Genomic DNA, 18,175 nt, shown 5'->3' with positions numbered 1-18,175 from the left:
TGTGTAGGTTGAGGTGAGTGAGGGAATGAGGGTGTGCACATTGTATTTGCATTGCACACTCGTGAAATGAGATTCATCCAGTTCTAATCAGCTTTAAGGCCCATGGCACATGAATTTACAATGCTGTAACAAAATAAGTCAAATTTTAAATGGGCTTTGGTGTTGCTGATGACTTCTTGTTTGTGTGAAAACGTACCATTTTCTTTTTCTGCTTGGATCCATCCTTGCATACAAAGACCACTGCTGTTTTGAACACTAAAAAACAATGGCACATCAGTTATCACTGAAACCTAAGGTGACTTGTCAAATCAAAATGTAATTTTGCAGGGAACAATAGTGTTTATTTAATAAAAGGAGGAAATAAACATGACAATCATATTCTGTCATACTGAAAACATAATCATGTAGGAAACTCCCTGACATACCAAATGTAGCCATCTGGGGATCTTTCTTCCATTTTCCTAAGGAGGCAGGAGGGTTGATCCAGGTCACACTGGTGTGGAGTAGCAGGTCACCCATGGACAGATCAGCAACCTGGCAGAAGCAACAAAATAGTCATCCCACATGTACTTGTTAATTGATAGAACAGAGCCAAGCCACTTTTGTCAAACCTACCTCTTTCTTTTCACCACTTTGTTCCGTGATGAGCTGATCGAACACTGCTCCAAACTCCTCATGGATCTTCTGCATCTCATTGATGTGGCTTGCAACTTTGTTCATGGCTTTCATGGCAACTGCAGACGAGCAGAAGAGAACGTGCTTAGCGTTTAATTGTTATGACTGTATGCAATCACCTGTGTTCCCCCCTGTCAAAATGATTTCATCTTCTCAGTCAGCCTTGTGACCGAGTCTTACCATCCAGGTGGTAGTGTTCCTCACTGTCTGGGTCTGTGAGTGAGTAGAGCTCCTTCAGCAGAAGGGGATACTTCAGCACCCTCTGGATCGGTTTGATCAGGTAGGACTCCAGGGTGGAAGAGTGCTGCTGCTTGGGGTTGCGCTCATCCAGGAAGGCCTTAAAATTGGGATCGGTTTTGGCTGGAATGACCGATAAAGAACACTTATTGCAACAGTTCCCTGGTATCTCGTGCATTTTTTTTGTACTTTCCTGATGAGTAAACCACTAATGAGTACCAATTTTTAGTGTATACAACACAAGTAAGTTTGTTTATGGTCTGTAATTGACAGTAGTAGCCTTTACTGTTTATTTGAAACTGGATTAACTTATATTGTTGATATTAACTGGGTAACTCTGATATAAACATGTTCATCTTGTGCAAACTCAGACCCAGTTAGTGTTTGTTTTACTTTGTCTTGTATTAGAAATGACCTACAGCCAAGTCAAAAGGACTGGACTGTTTCATGCTTTTTGTTGACCAATGTTTTATCTAAGCAGGCAGCCACAAGTGGGCGGAAATAATGTGTTTACTGATTTAAAAAAACAGCTTTATCCAAATAACACCTCACCAAACTCAGTATGGCCAACAACTAGTTGACTCATTGTATGTAGCAAACAAAGCCATCCACTCAAGTGTTAAAGGGAGTGGGTGTACTAGCAAGAGAACACTTCATATATACACACACACACACACACACACACACACACACACCTCTCTCTCTCAGTTCAGTGGGCATATTTGGCATGAATTTTTCATTTCAATATTGTTGCCAAAGCAGTTTGCAAAAAAATCTAAATATTTTAGTAAAAGTTCAAAGTCTCTCTCTCATACAATGTTGCAGGGCTTTTTAGCCCTGGGAGCCAATAGCTTCAATGTATGCAGAGGTCAAATGGACAACTGTCTGGCTGACAACTCCGCAGAGCTGATTTATGGAGCCTTGCAGGATATGGCAGATGGTTGATGGATAAATACATCCTCTCCTTTGTGCCAAGGAGGAATGTCGACCTAAGAGCACATTTACTTACCCTTTACGAGGACCTTAGGGACTTTTGTGTGGCTGGCGCAGAAAGCACTGTAGATTTTAAAACGGTCTGCATAGTACAGGAAAGAGCCTCCCAGGGAGAAGAGGATTTTCTGTAAAAAAGGGAAGAGAAGTTAGACAACCAGTAGTTATTAAAGACTTTGTGGGTGTTTTAAATGGTTGTTGCTAGTCATCTCTTAAAAAGGTGTATGTTTTACAAAGAGCGGGTATACCTTAAACTGATCCACTCTCTCCAGCTTCTCTAGATCTGGAACAAGTCTGGTCCCATCTTCCAGAGTCTTGAGAAACTCAACTTGGAACTCCACCATTTCTGGCAAGTTTCCAAACAGTATGTCCAGCTGGAGGAAAAAGGCATTTGAGCAAAGTCAAAACAATTTCTCCTTATTTTACAGAATTCTGTAAAATTTCTCTCATAATATGGTGCATCAAATACTAGTTACTAGCATATAAAATGCTGAAAACATAACCCCCCCTTCTCATCATCCACACCTCTTGTCCTTGTACACAGCTACTCTCCACATGATTATGTAACCCACTTTTCTTAGAACATTTCAACAATTGGCATGTTGGCATTTAAAATCCAACTACCCCTCAAATGCTCACAGGGAACATTCGACATACCTCTTCCTGAGTGAGGAAGGTCTCTTTCTGCAGTGGGGTTAAATATCTCCCGATGAGGCAATTTAGATCCTGCAAGACAAGAGTGAATAGTGTTTCCTTAAGGTTTGCCAAGGCCATTACATGAAATTCATTATATATTCTTCACAACAAAAACATATGATAAAAAGGTGCAGGGATAGTCTCAAGAGTCCCTCCCATTTCAATGACCCTCCAAGATCAAAGACAGAGGAGCTTTCTGCATGCACTTTAAAAAGGGAATAGGAGCTATATGGAAACCCAGTTTAATAAAAGACTTTGGCAACAATTTCCTAAACTGAACTGTAGAAAGCCTATATTAAAAAGGAGGATGGCCGGGCCTAACAAACACATTGCACTGTAATTTACATTTATCATCTGGCCGACTGGAGTCAGCCGGTTTTCAGAATGATCCGCTTTGACCAGGCTGATCAGTCTCACATATCCAATTCTGTGCCAGTCAGATTTACACGTATGTTGTGCACAGCCAGTAACAGAATATTGTCACAGCCACATACAAAAACATTGTCAGCACCAGAGTTTATTTGCCGACCCATTTTAGCACTTTGCAGAGAAACACAGAGAGAGCGCGAGACACACACACACACACACACACACTCTTGAGAAGATACCGACACAGGATACACCAAATAAAGCAACAGTGAACACACCAGTGCAGATGTCATTTGGTATCATGTTAGTCTGACTTTATAAAACATACTGCTGACAAAAGGTCAAGAGAGCAGACAGATACAGGGAGAGAGAAACAGAAAGAGGTGGGACAAGATAATGTAACCATGTTCAAGTCTTAAGTAAGTAGCAGTGATTTACCAGTAGTTGATAGTTACGGTCCCTCTTCATTTAGTGTTTCCATTATTTTGTCTACTCCTATATAACATTAGCAATTGAACTGCCAAGTCCCACTACTGCTAACTGTACAGACCGACAATCAAATGCAATGTCACTTTGACAGAGGGTTATTAGGACAAATAGCCACCAAAATCAAACTATCCCCTTTAAAAATTGTACAATACACCATTCATCAAGCACAATGGGATTTCTATAATACATATATGTGCCCCTTGTATTGAGGTATAACATTTTAGATAGCATTGACATTATCCCATTATATACCCTCTATAACCTAATTATTCCATGGAGCCACATTTATACTGGGCAGAAAAAGATTAGGCAATATCCAGGCAAGGGCGCAGCTGTGTCCCCCTCATTTCTCCTGGGACACAGATAAATATGGATTGGTCATGTGGAATAGGTAATGTGTAGGGCTAACATGACCCGAGGCAGACAGAAACACAGATCGATGGACAGGTGGAACACACACACACACACACACACACACACACACACACACACACAAAAAAACCCCATCTGTCCCTTGTAAGTATGATGAGTGATACTGACTTTGACATAGGTGCGTTCGGTCTCCACAAGTTCACAAATGACTTTGCGGAGCTTGTCGGCATCAGAGAGCAGTCGGGGAGTTGCAGGAGGAGGGAAAGGCGAGTCCGGGCTAGGCGAAGAGGACACACACTCCGAGGGATTCATGTCATGGAGACTGCGGCAGAAAGCAGCGACTTGCTCAGTACTCTGCAAATTGAAGAGGGAAAGAAGTGTGATGATAAATTATGCAACTCCAACTTGAAAGCAAGGGAAGTAAAATCCAAATATTGATCAACCACCACAAGCAGCACGTCAGATATTTACTTGCAGGTGTTACTTTCCACCTACTGATGTACACAGATTCATGACTGTGCAGAGAGTGAGCCTGGAAAGAGGCAGAGGCGCCGCTCAAAAAAAAAAAAAAATCATTTGCACTAATTTGGTCTATTTTCAGTCTGTCATAACAATGACTCTCCGCCTCCCTCTCCTTCACTCAAATCCCTCTTTTCCCTAGTGTTTTCCTCCTACTGACTGGTCGGTGGTGTAATGATTAATCTCTTTCACAGAATCAAAATATACACACAACAGTGCCTGTCCTCATATGGTATGCGTTACCGTGGAGACCAGCCTTCATGTGCATTAGACTATAATTTTGGACAAAAATAGACCCCACTCAGCAACAGCCTACATGCCTGAACTAATACAGTTACTTTGTTCCCAACAGGCTACAGCCTCACCAGCCATAACAACAAAATGGCATTTTACAGCAAAATGGCATCATCAATACAAACAGAAAGCACAGAGACTCTATCATACCCATTAAACCCATATTTAATTTTATGAAGAAAGAATTTACTAGATCAAACACTTTACAGGACTTATTTTAAAGTAGATGATACATAAAAATTGACTAAGAAAGTTGCAGAGAACAAACGGTTATGGCCACATAACCAACCACTCTCAGATATTAACACCACTGAGTGCACAACAGAGAGCTGAGGGTTCTCTGTTTGAAAGGATTTCTATAGTCCAGACAAGCAATTTATCCTGACAAACTGACAAGCTCCTCTGGGAAATAATAATATAGCCTCCACACAACTGCAGAAGTTTGAATGTTATCAATCTCAGATAAACACAATCTTAATTAAGATCTGAGCTAATTAAGATCTGAGCTACTAGTCCGCACATATGAGGACATCAAAACTTTGCAAATTTATATTACTTTGCATAAAAAGTACATATACAAAATTCCATTGTTCATTTAACTAAAATATACTTTTTTTTGGCTAGATGACAGGTCGATTCGTTACTAGATTATTCACTAAAATATGATGGAAATTGAAATATAAAAGCAATATACGTACAGAAAAAAGGAAGAACATAGTGTTATCCAATGACAGTCACGCATCTTCTCATGCAGCTTTGCAAATGGTAACAATGGTTATCAACACTGTTATGTAATCAAACAGATACATCCGTATGTGAGGCACGACAGCCATTTGTCTCTCTTGGCAATGTTCCCAATATAATCAGGCATCCATAAAAATATGTCTTGTTAGAAGACATAACAGTTTTCCTCAGTATATCCTGTCTGTCTGTGTTCATTCCTGCATTACTTTACTGATGTGGTACTGTATATTCAACTACAAATGGAAGTTCAAGTTATAAAAACAAATAAACTCAACTGCACACACCCTATTTTGCAACCCCCCAAAATGCAAATTCAATGCAAATAAAAGGGAAAATAATGAATAAAACAGATTCTTTCCTGCCCAATTAGTCAACTGAGATCAGCCAGTTTTACTGAGCCCAACCAGACAGTCACAGTCCAGTCATAATCTTCACAATCACAATCTAGGCTAATTAACACCATGACAGCTTCGGGTGCATGAACAGTCATGACATGGCAGAGAGAAAAGAGGATGCGGGATGGAAAAACCTTCAATATCACATGAAGCGAACAATATGTAGATAAGATTTTTTCATGTGTACAGCTGTGAGATGCCAGAGAAGAGCATTTCCCCTAGCGGATGAAATATAGATTAAAAACAGTTTCAAAGTGTGCAATAACCGATGATTGAGTAGGGGGAAGAGTGCACATCTGCTCTCCGAAAATAAAATAAACCAGAGATCACAGCTCAAGCTGCCAAGAGAATAAAACTCTAACATTCACAGAGTCACTGCAACAAACAGTCTGTAGTTTATCAAACTCATGTTAAGTCTAAGTTGTCAGATTTGTAGAGAGTCAGCTTCTACATGCAGTGTTTTATTTTGGCATCCCGTGGAGCACTACACTGATTATGGGGCAACTCTGCGACACAACGGTGACTCACAGCTTCCTGTTGTCTGTCTGTAGCAGCCAGGAGGAGGTGAGAAACAACCGCTGAGAAGGAAAGGTGTTTTACTCTCACTGAAATAAGACCACAACAGCTCGCCATCTATCGCAGCAGTAGCAAGAGCTAGCCAGGTAAAGAAAAAGGGATGCAAGGAAGGAATCTCACCAGATGAAGCATGTCACAGATGGAGTCTGAGGAGCGCTTGCTCTGCTTGCTCCACTTCAGGACGGACATAGCCAGGTGCAGGTGGACAGTCAGTGTCAGTTAAAGTGCCAGGAGGAAAGAGACTCCAGGCTTTGGAAAGAGGCAAGTCTACACTGCGCCTCTCCAACACATTTCTCAGCCCTTTTGTCTTCCCTCTGTTTAAAAAAAAAGAAAAAAAAAGAAAAAAAAAAAAAAAGAGGAGAAGGTGCTGTGGTGCTTGTGATGAAGGATGAGTGAAGCTGCTCAGCCTCCTCCTCCGCCCACCAGCGCTTGCAGCCTTCCAACTCCCCTTTTCTTCGCCTTCAGAGTCTGCTATAGTTATGTCACTGATATTCTGCTGTTCTCTCTCTTCTCCTCTCTCTCTCTCCTCTACAGGCTGGGTAAACTCACACACACAGTATGAGTGTGAAGATCTGGCCAACTCCAGCAGCATTGTAAATGAGTCTTGATAATATTCCAGACTGGGGAGTGAGCAAAGGAGCAGGAGGGAAGGAGTCTCCTCCTCAAGGTTGCGGTAGAGAAGGATTGGCTGGGTGAGCCACACCACAGCAGAATATAAAAGCAGGATTTCAGGAATGGGGGGAGGGGGGGGGGGGAGGGGGACAGGGGAGCTGCAGAAATGCAGGCTGCAAAGAAGGGTGAAAAAAAGAGCAACTGGTGTGGGAGATTTTGCAGGGGAAATGTTTAGAAATGCGAAAATGTATTTAATAATAAGTAACAAATCAAATGAGGTATAAGTTCCTGTGATAAGTTCCTGAGCCCATAAACACCCTTGTTCAGATGAATAAGTGAAAAGTTCCCTGCAGATATTATCATGTATTTAGAGGTCCTCCATTCTGAGTTGACTGGACTAGGACTTAAAAATGAGTCTCATGACTTACTTTCCTGGTGTGTCATATTCCCCTAGTTAGTAATTTAACACCCCGACAAAGGGGCACAGATTTGTATGTCCACAGTGACAAATGGTAGTATATAGAAACTTACAATCTATTGACTGTTGTTCAAAACACAAAATGTCTTGCAAATGCACTGCATGCTTGTCTATTGAGCCTACAGTCTGTGAACAATATGGTATCATTACTTCCTCTATGATGACATTTTCACTGTAGATAGTGAACGTCCGTAACAAATGGTGAGTCTGGGAAAAAGACCTTGCTCAGAATGTCTACCAGTAAAGCCTGACAACTAACCAGTCTGACCATCTAAATACCCCAGAACAAGTGAAATAGAGTAATGGAGGCTATATTGCAAATAGCTTTTTTACAACAAGGTAGTAAGTGCTGCATTCCAGACAAGCAGCAACCTCCAGGGTCTGAAAAGTGAAGCCAGTGCGGAAGTGCCTTAAACCTGCATATTTTCTAATGGCCACCAGGGGGTGACTCCACTGGCTGCAAAAAGAAGTCAAATTGCATTGGATTTAATGACAAAACGACCCTACTTGTCACCTGATTTATTACCTCAGTAAACACTTTCTAATGAGTTTATGGTCTCAATTGCTAGTTTCAAGTCTCCAATACAGCACGATGTTCGTTTTGTAAATAAAATAAATGATAAAGCAAGTTATGCTTTAGGGCGTGGCTACCTTGTGATCGACAAGTCGCTACCACAGCAAATTGCTAGTCAGGCTAGCTCTCCACTTTATACATTTGACCAGCCCCATTGAAAAAGTTTAACGGTGATGCATTTAACTAGCCTTGAACTTGTTTTTGAGTACTGCTGGTTATACTAAAAGACACTAAGGAGTCAGCTGTTTATTTTAAAATTAGCATCCCAGTTAATATCAGTTAATGAGCATCTATGATTACAGACAATTTTTGCCTTTTAGTGCCAGAGGTTTGTCTCTTCCAAAGTTTTAAAATTTCTGCAGGGGTTAGATTATAGATCATCGGTCATTTATTATATAGTTTTTGGAAACAAAACTCCCAGCTTGTTGGTGTTCATGCACGTTTTCACTGTAGGAACATTTGTTGCAACAAGAAGTTCAAGGAATCATGGTGTTCCCAAGGGGGGCACCTGTCACGCACAGCCAAAAAGCGGTTCAATGTGCAAATATTTGTATGATTTTGTTCTGTTATTAGTGAGCTTGTGGAACAATTCAGTCATCATTACTGCATTTCGGATACAAAGACTTAAGTCTTCACTCATCTCTGTACTTTCAATCAGTGTAAGAGGCTGCACTCTGTCTTTGGAAAACTTCAAATACATTCAATATCACAAAGGAAGCCTGTAACTCAATGATTTCTCTTCAGACATCTAGCCTCAAAGAGAGAGGAGGGTCAGTTAACATTAAAAAGAAAAAGTTGAAAAAGGCACAACAGGACAAAACACCACCTTAACCACTACGAAGAGGAAATACTCCACATATCGTTTTCCTTTTTTTGTCCATGTCCTAAATCCATATCCTTATTTGCTCATATCGATACTATTATCAATTTGAGGTCAGCTTGTTGCAGAAAAAAGAACATTTCAAATGTTGTTTTACTCTGAGGCTCACTTTTTTTCTCTGCATAAGAATTAGTCATCTTGTTAACCAAAGCACGTCAATGGCAAAATAGCCAAATGTGTTTGGCTTGTTTTCTTATTTACTTGTTTTGCAAATACTATGCAGATTTCGTTTGTTATGTATCTGAATGTAAAGTAAGAGTTAAAATGAATACACATCCAATCATTACCTGATCCTAATCACTATGCATAAATAAGCAATTTGAATGTAACAGCAAAGTGATGGATGGGTCTTTAAGATTCCCTTCAAAGAGAATACATTGCCTCAAGTTTCTAAAGCATAAGACATTTCATTCAGCAATGTAGGCATATATTAATGAGATATTAAGAGAAACCTGATGTACAGAAGTATGGGGTTAACACCTTGGATAATATCAATACAGACAATGTTCTGCTTTCCTAAATAAGAAAGGTAAAATGAGCCAGTAACAGATGGTGCCTCAAACAGTGGTGAAGCAAACGGTTTTGAAGTACTCTTTTCATAGTAACACAGAGCTGAGGGTGTTGCTGTGAAGGACAAGGACAGGAAACAAGCACATAATTTCAAAGATGTGCTGTCAGATGTTTTCTGTAGGGATGCTCTACAAATGAATAATCAGATGGGGCTCTTACCTTTCTGGACTCAAACTGACTGAAGATCTCAGAGTCGTCTTCCAAGCTGTCTCCTGAGCTCTCAAGCAACAGCCCAACCCCATCGTCCAGGATCTCCTCTGCAACAAACAAAACAGTACTGAAACACTGTACAGTATGTTTTTTAAATAAATATTCACAAGCACTGTAAAGTACATGAGAAACACTGTCCTTACTTTGTAATTTTTATTAATGTAAAACAGGCCAACCTCAAACTAATCCACAAAGTGGGGCTGCGAGACACTGCTGAGAGCACCTTTCCTCCCTAATTAAGGCCCTGTAGATTTACTATGTTTGCACAGATGAAACTGGCTACACCAAGGACAATCGCGAGAAATATTTTCTGCTAGCAAGAAAAGAACATTTTGCATTTACATTGCTGGTCGATTTGTTATCCTTTGGTATAAAGTGATTACAGGCCAGCTGTTGTAGATATGACCATACTGTCAGCAATTGATGCTCACATTATGTAGTACTGATGAGTTTTGAAGTTAAACTTTTGATTAACCTCTGCTAATTAGACCTGTGAATGTACCAAGTAGTTTAATTTTGCTTGAATTAATAAGGAAAACAGATATTAAAATCGACTGGATTTGCATGTGAGGCTGTATTTGATGGTGCTTCTCACCTTGACTCTGGGAGAAAATGTCAGTGTAGAGATCTTCCTCTGCATCCGAGCGGCGTGGCGGCAGGTAGCAGAGCTGACGTCGTTCCACAGAAGGCAGGGTGTTGACTGTCAAAGCCAGCGAGGCTTGAGCGAAAGCCGCCTTCATATCTGAGAAGTTGAGACTGTGAGAGTCTTTTCCGTTGAGCTGAAGAATTTCATCCCCTGCATTTAGACCTGCAAAGTAGAAACACCACCAGCTTTGATTCAATTCACTGCCTGCCACGCCTCCATGCAAAAAAAACCCCACAAAAAAACAGCATCTGCTTTCACAAATATGAGGTGGTAATGACAGTCTCATTTTCAGCATTGATTAACTGATCATTTAACTCTTAATTAAGATGACGAGATGATATTATTGTAAATACATAGGAAACCATTAGTAGCAGTCAGATTCATTGTCTTTCTTTGCCTTTCAGACCCACAAGCATGACCCAATTCTCTATACCCTGTGAAGTGTCAGCTGCTGAGACAGTCCACCTCTCACTTTCTGCAGCAGTGCATCACTGCATGTGCTCCATCTGCACTATGACCAACTCCAGCATGATACTTTGACAACACTCAACCCTGCAGGCTAACTTCGTAGCAGGGATACCAATGTGAAGTAGCTGTGGTGAGGTGTTGTATTCTGCGTCGTCCTTCACAAAGGCCAGTGAGAGGCAGTGTGGTTATGATTATAGTAATCAACGCCCTTGAGAACTGCTGTGTTCTCTGAAACCTTCCCTGCCTATTGAAAAACAGTTGCTAATGTATTTCTATAGAGAAGCAGTAAAAATGTTTGACCTCGATGTGAGAAAAATGCTATGTTTTGAAAACATGTAAAAGAACAGGAAAACAACTAATGCACAGATTATTTTACTTGTTTCTCTAGCTGTAACTCATCAGTTCATTTAATGGAAATGAAGGATAAATGAACCTTTGGCGAAGGCTAATCCGCCGGCCTTCACATCAGTGATGTAAAGCTGCTGTACTCCGTCCTCCTCCACAACAGAAATGGAGAAACCTGGAGGAGGAAAAGGAGAGGCAGAGAGGTGAGACAAGGAGAGAGAGAAGGGGGACTCTTATATAAAACACAGAGGGATTTGTGCATTACAAATGAGGAAAAAAAACACAGGTCATGTATAGGTCAAAGCAAAGCAATTATTAAGCTCAAAACAACAGCACCACATATGAAATCTTTGACAATGACTTCATTACAGCATCTTAACTGAAAACAAAAATCATAATTGTGAATCTAAAAGAAACTACATTGGATCATTTAAATGGTTCCTACCGTAACCAATCATGCAGGATTCATCTCTGTCAAACTGGATTACTTTCGTTATTTTGGAGCAGAGCTCAATTTCTTTGTAAAGCTGTGAAGAACAAAAAGAAGTCATTATATAAAGAAACAACGGCCTACTTTATTCATATTCTGGTGGGTGGGTTACTGACAGCACAGAAAGAGACACTTCATTTTCTGTATTGTAGACAAAGCAGCTCTAACCGAGTCTTTATGCAGGATAGTCTAGGACATGTCATGATTACATGATATTAATACAAAAGTTCCTACAGATATTGTTTATTAAGGCTCTCCATGAATAGATTTATGTTTCGATGCAGTTAGTTCTCTGGAGAAAACGTGAAATCGAAAGTATAAAAACACAAAACCTATTAATAATTCAGGATGTTCTTATGATCTTTGGTTCAATCCATTTGAGATTACTCGCATTGTTTCAATGCCATTACTAGTGTTTCCTTAAATATTGTTTTGGATCTTTACAATGTTGAAAAGTCTGAAGGAGAAGGAGGGATAAGATTACGTTTAAGAAGGTAGTTACATACCAAGTCGCAAACATCCTCTTCTGGTTTGGGAATATAGAATTGCACTTGGTTTTCGATAAGGAATTTGAGTCGCAAGTAGAGCTTAGTTGGATCGAGCTGGTGAGCCTGTGGGATGGGAGCAAAACGACAGATGATTGGTTGTTTGGTACCATAAAGTTGACAGCAGCAGTCATTTATCAGTGACAGATCGATTGATCAAGTCTCATTTTTCATTTTATGTAGATGCCAGGCAGTGGCTTTCATTTCCTAAAGGGGTCTGCATGCGTTTCCAAGTAGCTTTACATCATTGTCATGCAAACATCACTGGAGTTAAATGTGAACCGTGGGTCAGGTCATTTGAGGCTGGGCGCTGTTACCTTGCAGATGGTTTCCAGAACACACAGTGCAGACTCCCCTGGCTGGATGATGGTTAGCACTGGCTGGTCATTTGGCAGACACACCCAGGAGGGGGTGAGGTGGTCAGGGACCCAGATGTCACTTTCCGTGCTGGGCCGTGGAAGGCTTTTCACAGTTCCATCCTCACTTTTCTTTGAACAGAGTCATCTACTTTAGTACATACTAATTTTTACAATGCATTTTACTACAAAGTTTGATTTAAACATGATAATTTCACTTTGTGGTTCACAGTTTTAAATCATTCCCCAAAGTAAATTCTCTCACCAGTACTAAATGGCTACCATCAGTACACCCACAGAGCAGTTGCAATACAGTTTTCAAGGACTATAGTACGTTACTGTACATTTGCTTGAATGAATAAAAAAGTACAACCTCTAATGTGCCTAAATAGCAGTTATAGATGTAACCTTTGAGCTTCTCTTTGCCCTGTTGTTTACTCAGGATACATAAAGGGTTAATATTTTATTGACATCAGTGCTGGCTTAAGATTTAGTTGAGAAAGTTCCCACTCATGTTAGAGCTACACTTCACTGTCAAGTTTGAGCAAACTGAATGATTCCTCCTTACTGTGTGTTCCTTGGCAGGATCAACATATATGCCATCTACAGGCTTTTTCACTGGCTCTTCACCATCAGCAAAGACCTGCTGGGACAAAGAGAAGGTCAAGTGGTCATAACTTAAGCAGAACTGTGGAGGATAAATGCTTTAGGTAAAGGCTAAAAAGAAATCTTTGTGTTGCCAAGGCAGTTCTATTGATTGCTTTAAAACTGTAAAATCTTGCAGACCTGGTTGATACTGGGATGGGCTTTTGTTTTTTTCTTTGAGGTAGTGTCCAGACCCCAGAGAGAGGAGAACCTGCTCTTGCGCTTGCTGCAGGAACGAGACATGGCCTGTGTACGCCGTCTCACTCCGGTCTCTGTGCGAGCTGCCACCTGCAAAAACATAACAACTGAGTCAGGGCTCAAACATACCAAATGAGACAGTAGACAACAATCAGTTTGACCTCATGTCACATCACATTTGTGTATGGCAACCATAAATTCTTTTATACAGCATGTTCTAAATAACATAAGAGCCCAATCTGGGGGGTGGGGGCATGATAAACGAGCCAATAAAGAAACAACTTTTGGAGCACACAAGGAATAGACAGTGGTCGAAAGAAATAAAGTAATAGTATATTATTAAAAATATCAGCACATGACAAAAAATTATAGGCATATTTGAAAACCGAAAAAAAGAAATGCTAATCAAGAAGCTTTTTACCAAACAATTGCTGGAAATTAGAACTTGTTCTTAACCAATTTATCTTGCTAAATAAAATGAGTAAAAGGGGGTCACATGGGTCTCTGTGTGATAGTTAACATATGATATAGAGATGTCATGTCTTTCACACACCTGTGCACATGCAGCCTTTTATACAAATTGACATTTCTAGGGTACTCATTTGTGAAGAAGCAAGAGTAAGATGTCTTTAAAAATGCTGAATAAGGCATTAAAAAGCACTGTACATGTAGGAGCAAGCATGCACTAAACTTAACCCAGGCACTCGCTCTGTCTTTTTTTGTTCTGTCAACTTTTCTCAGCCCTTTTTGGACATAGTGCTGATACAGGCATTAATGGAAGTAGAGCTAAACAAATTACAGAGGAGTGAAATAGCAGTGAAGATAAAAAAACAGGAGTAGAGAGTGGTTACAAAGTGTTCTTTGTTAGATATCCCACCCTACTATATTGCAGCTCAAAACACCCACCTGCTCCACAGCACTGCGTTGGTGGTGAAGGAAGTAAAAGTACCTCACTGATCTGTAAACGCGTCTCTAAAAATCAAATAAACTACTACCAGTGCTTTTAGCTGTGGAGTACATAACCTCAGTGCAGCAGTGGGAGGCCAAATCTGAACAAACACCTCCCAAATGGGTGCCCTGTATGAGACCCAGGCTCCAAAATAGCAGTCATCGTGGAAAAACATGGTTTGACACTACGCATTTAAGTTTCTGGAATCAATCGCCCTGCCAGGAGAGTCACCAGGTGTACTCAGTGATTACAATATGTATTTTGAGGGAGATTTGGTCTTCTTACAATCTAAGGCACTTATAAATATAAGGGCAGTATTTGGGATACTACTATTTAAGGAGATCAACCCACAACTGAAAGTTTACAGGTTTGATCCCAGCAGCAGTTACAGCTTGTGTTGCTGACTACTATATGTATACTTGAGCAAGACATTGGTCCCTCAAATATTTACTAATTTCAAGTCACATTTGGGAAGGCTCTAGCTAAATGCATAAAAATGTCAATGTGATATATAAGCATTTCATGACAATGCTTCATAAAACCAGATTAAATAAGGGTATTAAATAAACATGAAGAAACAAAAGAGGTGATATTTACCAGTGCGTGAAAGGAAGACACAGAGAATATACCCAGTCGGCCCATTGCCAGCTTGGTGGGGCGAGAGGCAAAGGCCAGGAGGCGTTTGGGGTTGGGCAGCTCTCCTCCCTGCAGGCTGGCCAGGTAGCACCTGAAGCGGAATAGATCCATGTGAAACTGCTCCAGGTTCTGCTCCCACAGGAAGATCTGCAGAATGAGAGGGAAATAATAACACATCCAGTTAATTGTTCATCAAGACTCTCGTTTGTAAAATTCAGACTAAGATGGAGCATCTTCTCCCTCCCTCAGAAGCTCTGTTACCAGGTTCTCTTTTTTCTGCTTTGCCAACCTGTTCCTAATGGTTTGATGTTTACTGGGGCAGTAGAGCAGGACATTGTGATTATTCACTGGGCCGTCCCCTCACAGTCACGGTCCTGCACTGGTGTTTGGAAGAGGCAGCCAGTGCCATGGCGGAGGGCTCTGTATCACTGCCAAGTAGCCCATAGACGAGAAAGAAACAATACTGCACATTCCACTGGCACATAGAGGCTGGGAGCGCTTCAGCTTTCTAAGGAGCAGGCCTATATTCATTCAGCTCTGCACAATGTGAAACCTGACACTGCCAAACAGAACCGCTCCAACCAGTCACTGCCTAACTGACCAAACAAAGGCCATTTGATCTCCCTTCTCTGTAAACAGACCTATTAAAGACAATATGAGCTTTGCAATTAATTGAGAGAATGGCAGGCTATCAACTGGTGCCAGCTGCATACCATGTTAAAAAAAAAAGACAAAGAAAAGCAATCTGGTTGCCGATAGGTGTCACTGAGAAATCACTGAGATATGTTTCTTAATCACCTCACTTCCCTCCCTGCTTCTCTTGCCATCTCATGGTTCTTGAAATGTAACCTACATTAACAAGATTGCAACAAAATAAATCACTCCTAAACTCCTGAGACGTGTTTTGTATTCCTTGACTTTCTCAAAGATCCAATAAAGTTTCCAGATTCTTCCAGTCAGGATACTCCCTCAAATTCTGTGAAAGACACCACATCAATGGTGACAAAGAATAAAACCTACTTGATCCAGGATTGTCTTCCTCTTCTTGGTGTCAGTAACAGCAGACAGCTGCATGTCTCCCATTTTCTTCATCTTCTCGTCCATGTCTATCTTCTGCTCCAGCTTCTTGATCTCGGCGCGAAGCAGGCGCACCGTGTCCTCTCTGTGGTGCTGGCGAGCGACGGCAGTGGCACATGCTGAGTGAATGGCCGTGATCCAGTTTTCCAGCTCTGTCTGGCTGCAGGTCTGTGTGGAGACAGACAGCAAAAGGTCAGAGATTAAACAACAAACCAGCTCCTTGACATTCAAAATAAAAAGCTCTTTATTTGCTTCTCCTGTGTCGATTCACTGATAATAGTAATAATGGCAAGTCAGGCTTTAAAAGAGCATCAAAGGAAAGAAAACACAGTACATATAGGTCAAAGTAATGCTTGCCTATGGGAGAATATGCACTTATTCACAGATCAGATGACATTTAAGCATTCTCTTACCTGAAACAGAAAAGCATCTCCTAGGGAGTTACTGAGACAGAACACAAAGTCCTTTTTGGGATGCTCTGGTACAGCCTGGACAATACTGTTCTCTACCCAGATGGCATGCTTGGGAACACTGTTGTTGTCAATCCCTGAACGGCCATCAGTCTCATAGAAGAACAGAGTGCAACCTGGAAAACCAAAGCAATCCATTACTTGACAGCACAGATGCTTGCTGGCCTCAGTCAAGAATCAGAAAGAATCATGATGATGCTGATGATTTTTTTTTTTTAAATCTAGATTTGCTCAAGCTATTTTATTCTGCTCTCCAGTGGCCAACATTAAGAAGTGCAGCATGGCTTACTTATCAGTGAGAAAAGGCATCATGATCATTAGAGTTATGATTTGATTTAAAGCCCGGTCAAGTGGCATAAAATTTGATAACAAGGTTTGCCTCATGCTTGAATTAAAGCTTTATTTACTGAGCTTGGTTGAAGTTAGAATAAGTATTTCTGCACATCAAAAGTATCCTGAGTTGTATAGATACTGACATTATAGAATAAAGTATAAATGTTATTGACAATTCAAGGGCATGACAAACCTTTCAGGGAAACCCAGTAACTCTTCCACTTTCGCCTCGTGGCAGACTCCACTTTCTTGTTCTTCTTGTGTACAAGGAAGTTTTTGACGGCAAGCCTGCCAGCTTTGCGCACCATCCCCTGGGCGACGCTGAGCAATGGATCAGACTGGTAGGCGGAGCTCATAATGCTCTGCTCGTCACTCAGGGCAGACCCTGCCTCCTCCAAGCTCTCTGTCTGGCAGGAGCTCATCTCCAGTTCCTGTCGAAAGTTCTCATATACGCCCTGTACACACTCACTGGCCCCACCGCCACTGCTGCCGCTGTCACTGCCAGCAAACATACTCCTGCCGGCCGTAGAGCACACGGAGAAGGAGGCTGACATGGTCTTGTAGCGTCGGGACTGGTGCTCTGCCTCTGCTGTCACCCCGTCGATGCCACTGTCCTCATACTCGCTGCCCTCCCCGGCTGTGACATCCTGCGTCATGGCAGAAGCACAAGACAGGTGAGATGGTATGGCATCCACATTTTCTTCATCACTAACAAGGAAGCCAGTCAACAATTCCTACCCTGACTGACAACTAAGCTGTCTCTGTAGATACAGGAGAGAGCCATCCTTCTAAAGCAATTATGTTGCAAAAACTGTGACTAAAAAGGCCTTACAGGAGTCCATGGTTTGCTAAATCGTGAGGTTCTGCTCTAAATCAATTACTCTCAGCAAAACGTCTGCTATTCTTTTAGTACAGCTTGCCCTCCTTGTGGCACTGCAGGGTCTGCCCTCTCCTACCCACATGGCCTAAGGCTCCTGGGAGATGAAGGGGGTTACACTGAGCTTGGTATCTCCATCTGGTCACATGACCCAATCATGTGCTTCAGAGCTCCATTCACTAGGGCTACCCCACAGTGACAGGGCCACCATACACATTTTACTGTTACACTCTTCCACAGGCCTCCCCTCATTATCATAACAAAAGGCCGAGGCATTTCAAACCGTGAATGACTTTAAACTCTGCATGCCCCTCCCGTCATCACAGTCTCCTCTCCCAAGAAAAAGAACAGTTTCATCAGGAAACGACACATCGCTTCCCTGACATAAGCTTTGTTTTCATACTTAATCTGTTTTAGCAGCTTATCTGTGAGGTGAATGGGGGGGGGGGGGGGGGGGGGT

The 18,175-nt window shown here is 41.4% G+C and overlaps 1 protein-coding gene across 3 annotated transcripts in view; it reads right to left on the bottom strand.

Annotated features, from left to right (window-relative positions):
• The window catches only part of LOC123986398 (rho guanine nucleotide exchange factor TIAM1-like), a 45,795-nt gene that overhangs the window by 6,474 nt on the left and 21,146 nt on the right, over positions 1 to 18,175 (bottom strand). For 2 of the 3 annotated variants that reach the window (XM_046074634.1, XM_046074635.1), the window contains exons 4-23: positions 17,032 to 17,485; positions 16,449 to 16,621; positions 15,979 to 16,203; positions 14,920 to 15,105; positions 13,317 to 13,463; positions 13,099 to 13,176; positions 12,492 to 12,662; positions 12,136 to 12,240; positions 11,585 to 11,666; positions 11,228 to 11,314; positions 10,276 to 10,488; positions 9,630 to 9,727; positions 3,997 to 4,182; positions 2,560 to 2,628; positions 2,151 to 2,276; positions 1,922 to 2,030; positions 856 to 1,035; positions 616 to 734; positions 426 to 534; positions 197 to 255 (exon numbers count right to left, since the gene is read on the bottom strand). In XM_046074634.1, coding sequence (XP_045930590.1) covers positions 197 to 255; positions 426 to 534; positions 616 to 734; positions 856 to 1,035; positions 1,922 to 2,030; positions 2,151 to 2,276; positions 2,560 to 2,628; positions 3,997 to 4,182; positions 9,630 to 9,727; positions 10,276 to 10,488; positions 11,228 to 11,314; positions 11,585 to 11,666; positions 12,136 to 12,240; positions 12,492 to 12,662; positions 13,099 to 13,176; positions 13,317 to 13,463; positions 14,920 to 15,105; positions 15,979 to 16,203; positions 16,449 to 16,621; positions 17,032 to 17,485 — 2,976 coding nt within the window. The remainder of the gene's footprint in view (positions 1 to 196; positions 256 to 425; positions 535 to 615; positions 735 to 855; positions 1,036 to 1,921; positions 2,031 to 2,150; positions 2,277 to 2,559; positions 2,629 to 3,996; positions 4,183 to 9,629; positions 9,728 to 10,275; positions 10,489 to 11,227; positions 11,315 to 11,584; positions 11,667 to 12,135; positions 12,241 to 12,491; positions 12,663 to 13,098; positions 13,177 to 13,316; positions 13,464 to 14,919; positions 15,106 to 15,978; positions 16,204 to 16,448; positions 16,622 to 17,031; positions 17,486 to 18,175) is intronic. The other variant, XM_046074636.1, reaches the window with a different exon arrangement.

This window comes from Micropterus dolomieu, linkage group LG17 (genome assembly GCF_021292245.1).
Source record: "Micropterus dolomieu isolate WLL.071019.BEF.003 ecotype Adirondacks linkage group LG17, ASM2129224v1, whole genome shotgun sequence".
NCBI classification, from domain to species: domain Eukaryota; kingdom Metazoa; phylum Chordata; class Actinopteri; order Centrarchiformes; family Centrarchidae; genus Micropterus; species Micropterus dolomieu.
This window is presented reverse-complemented; position numbering and strand designations above follow the sequence as displayed.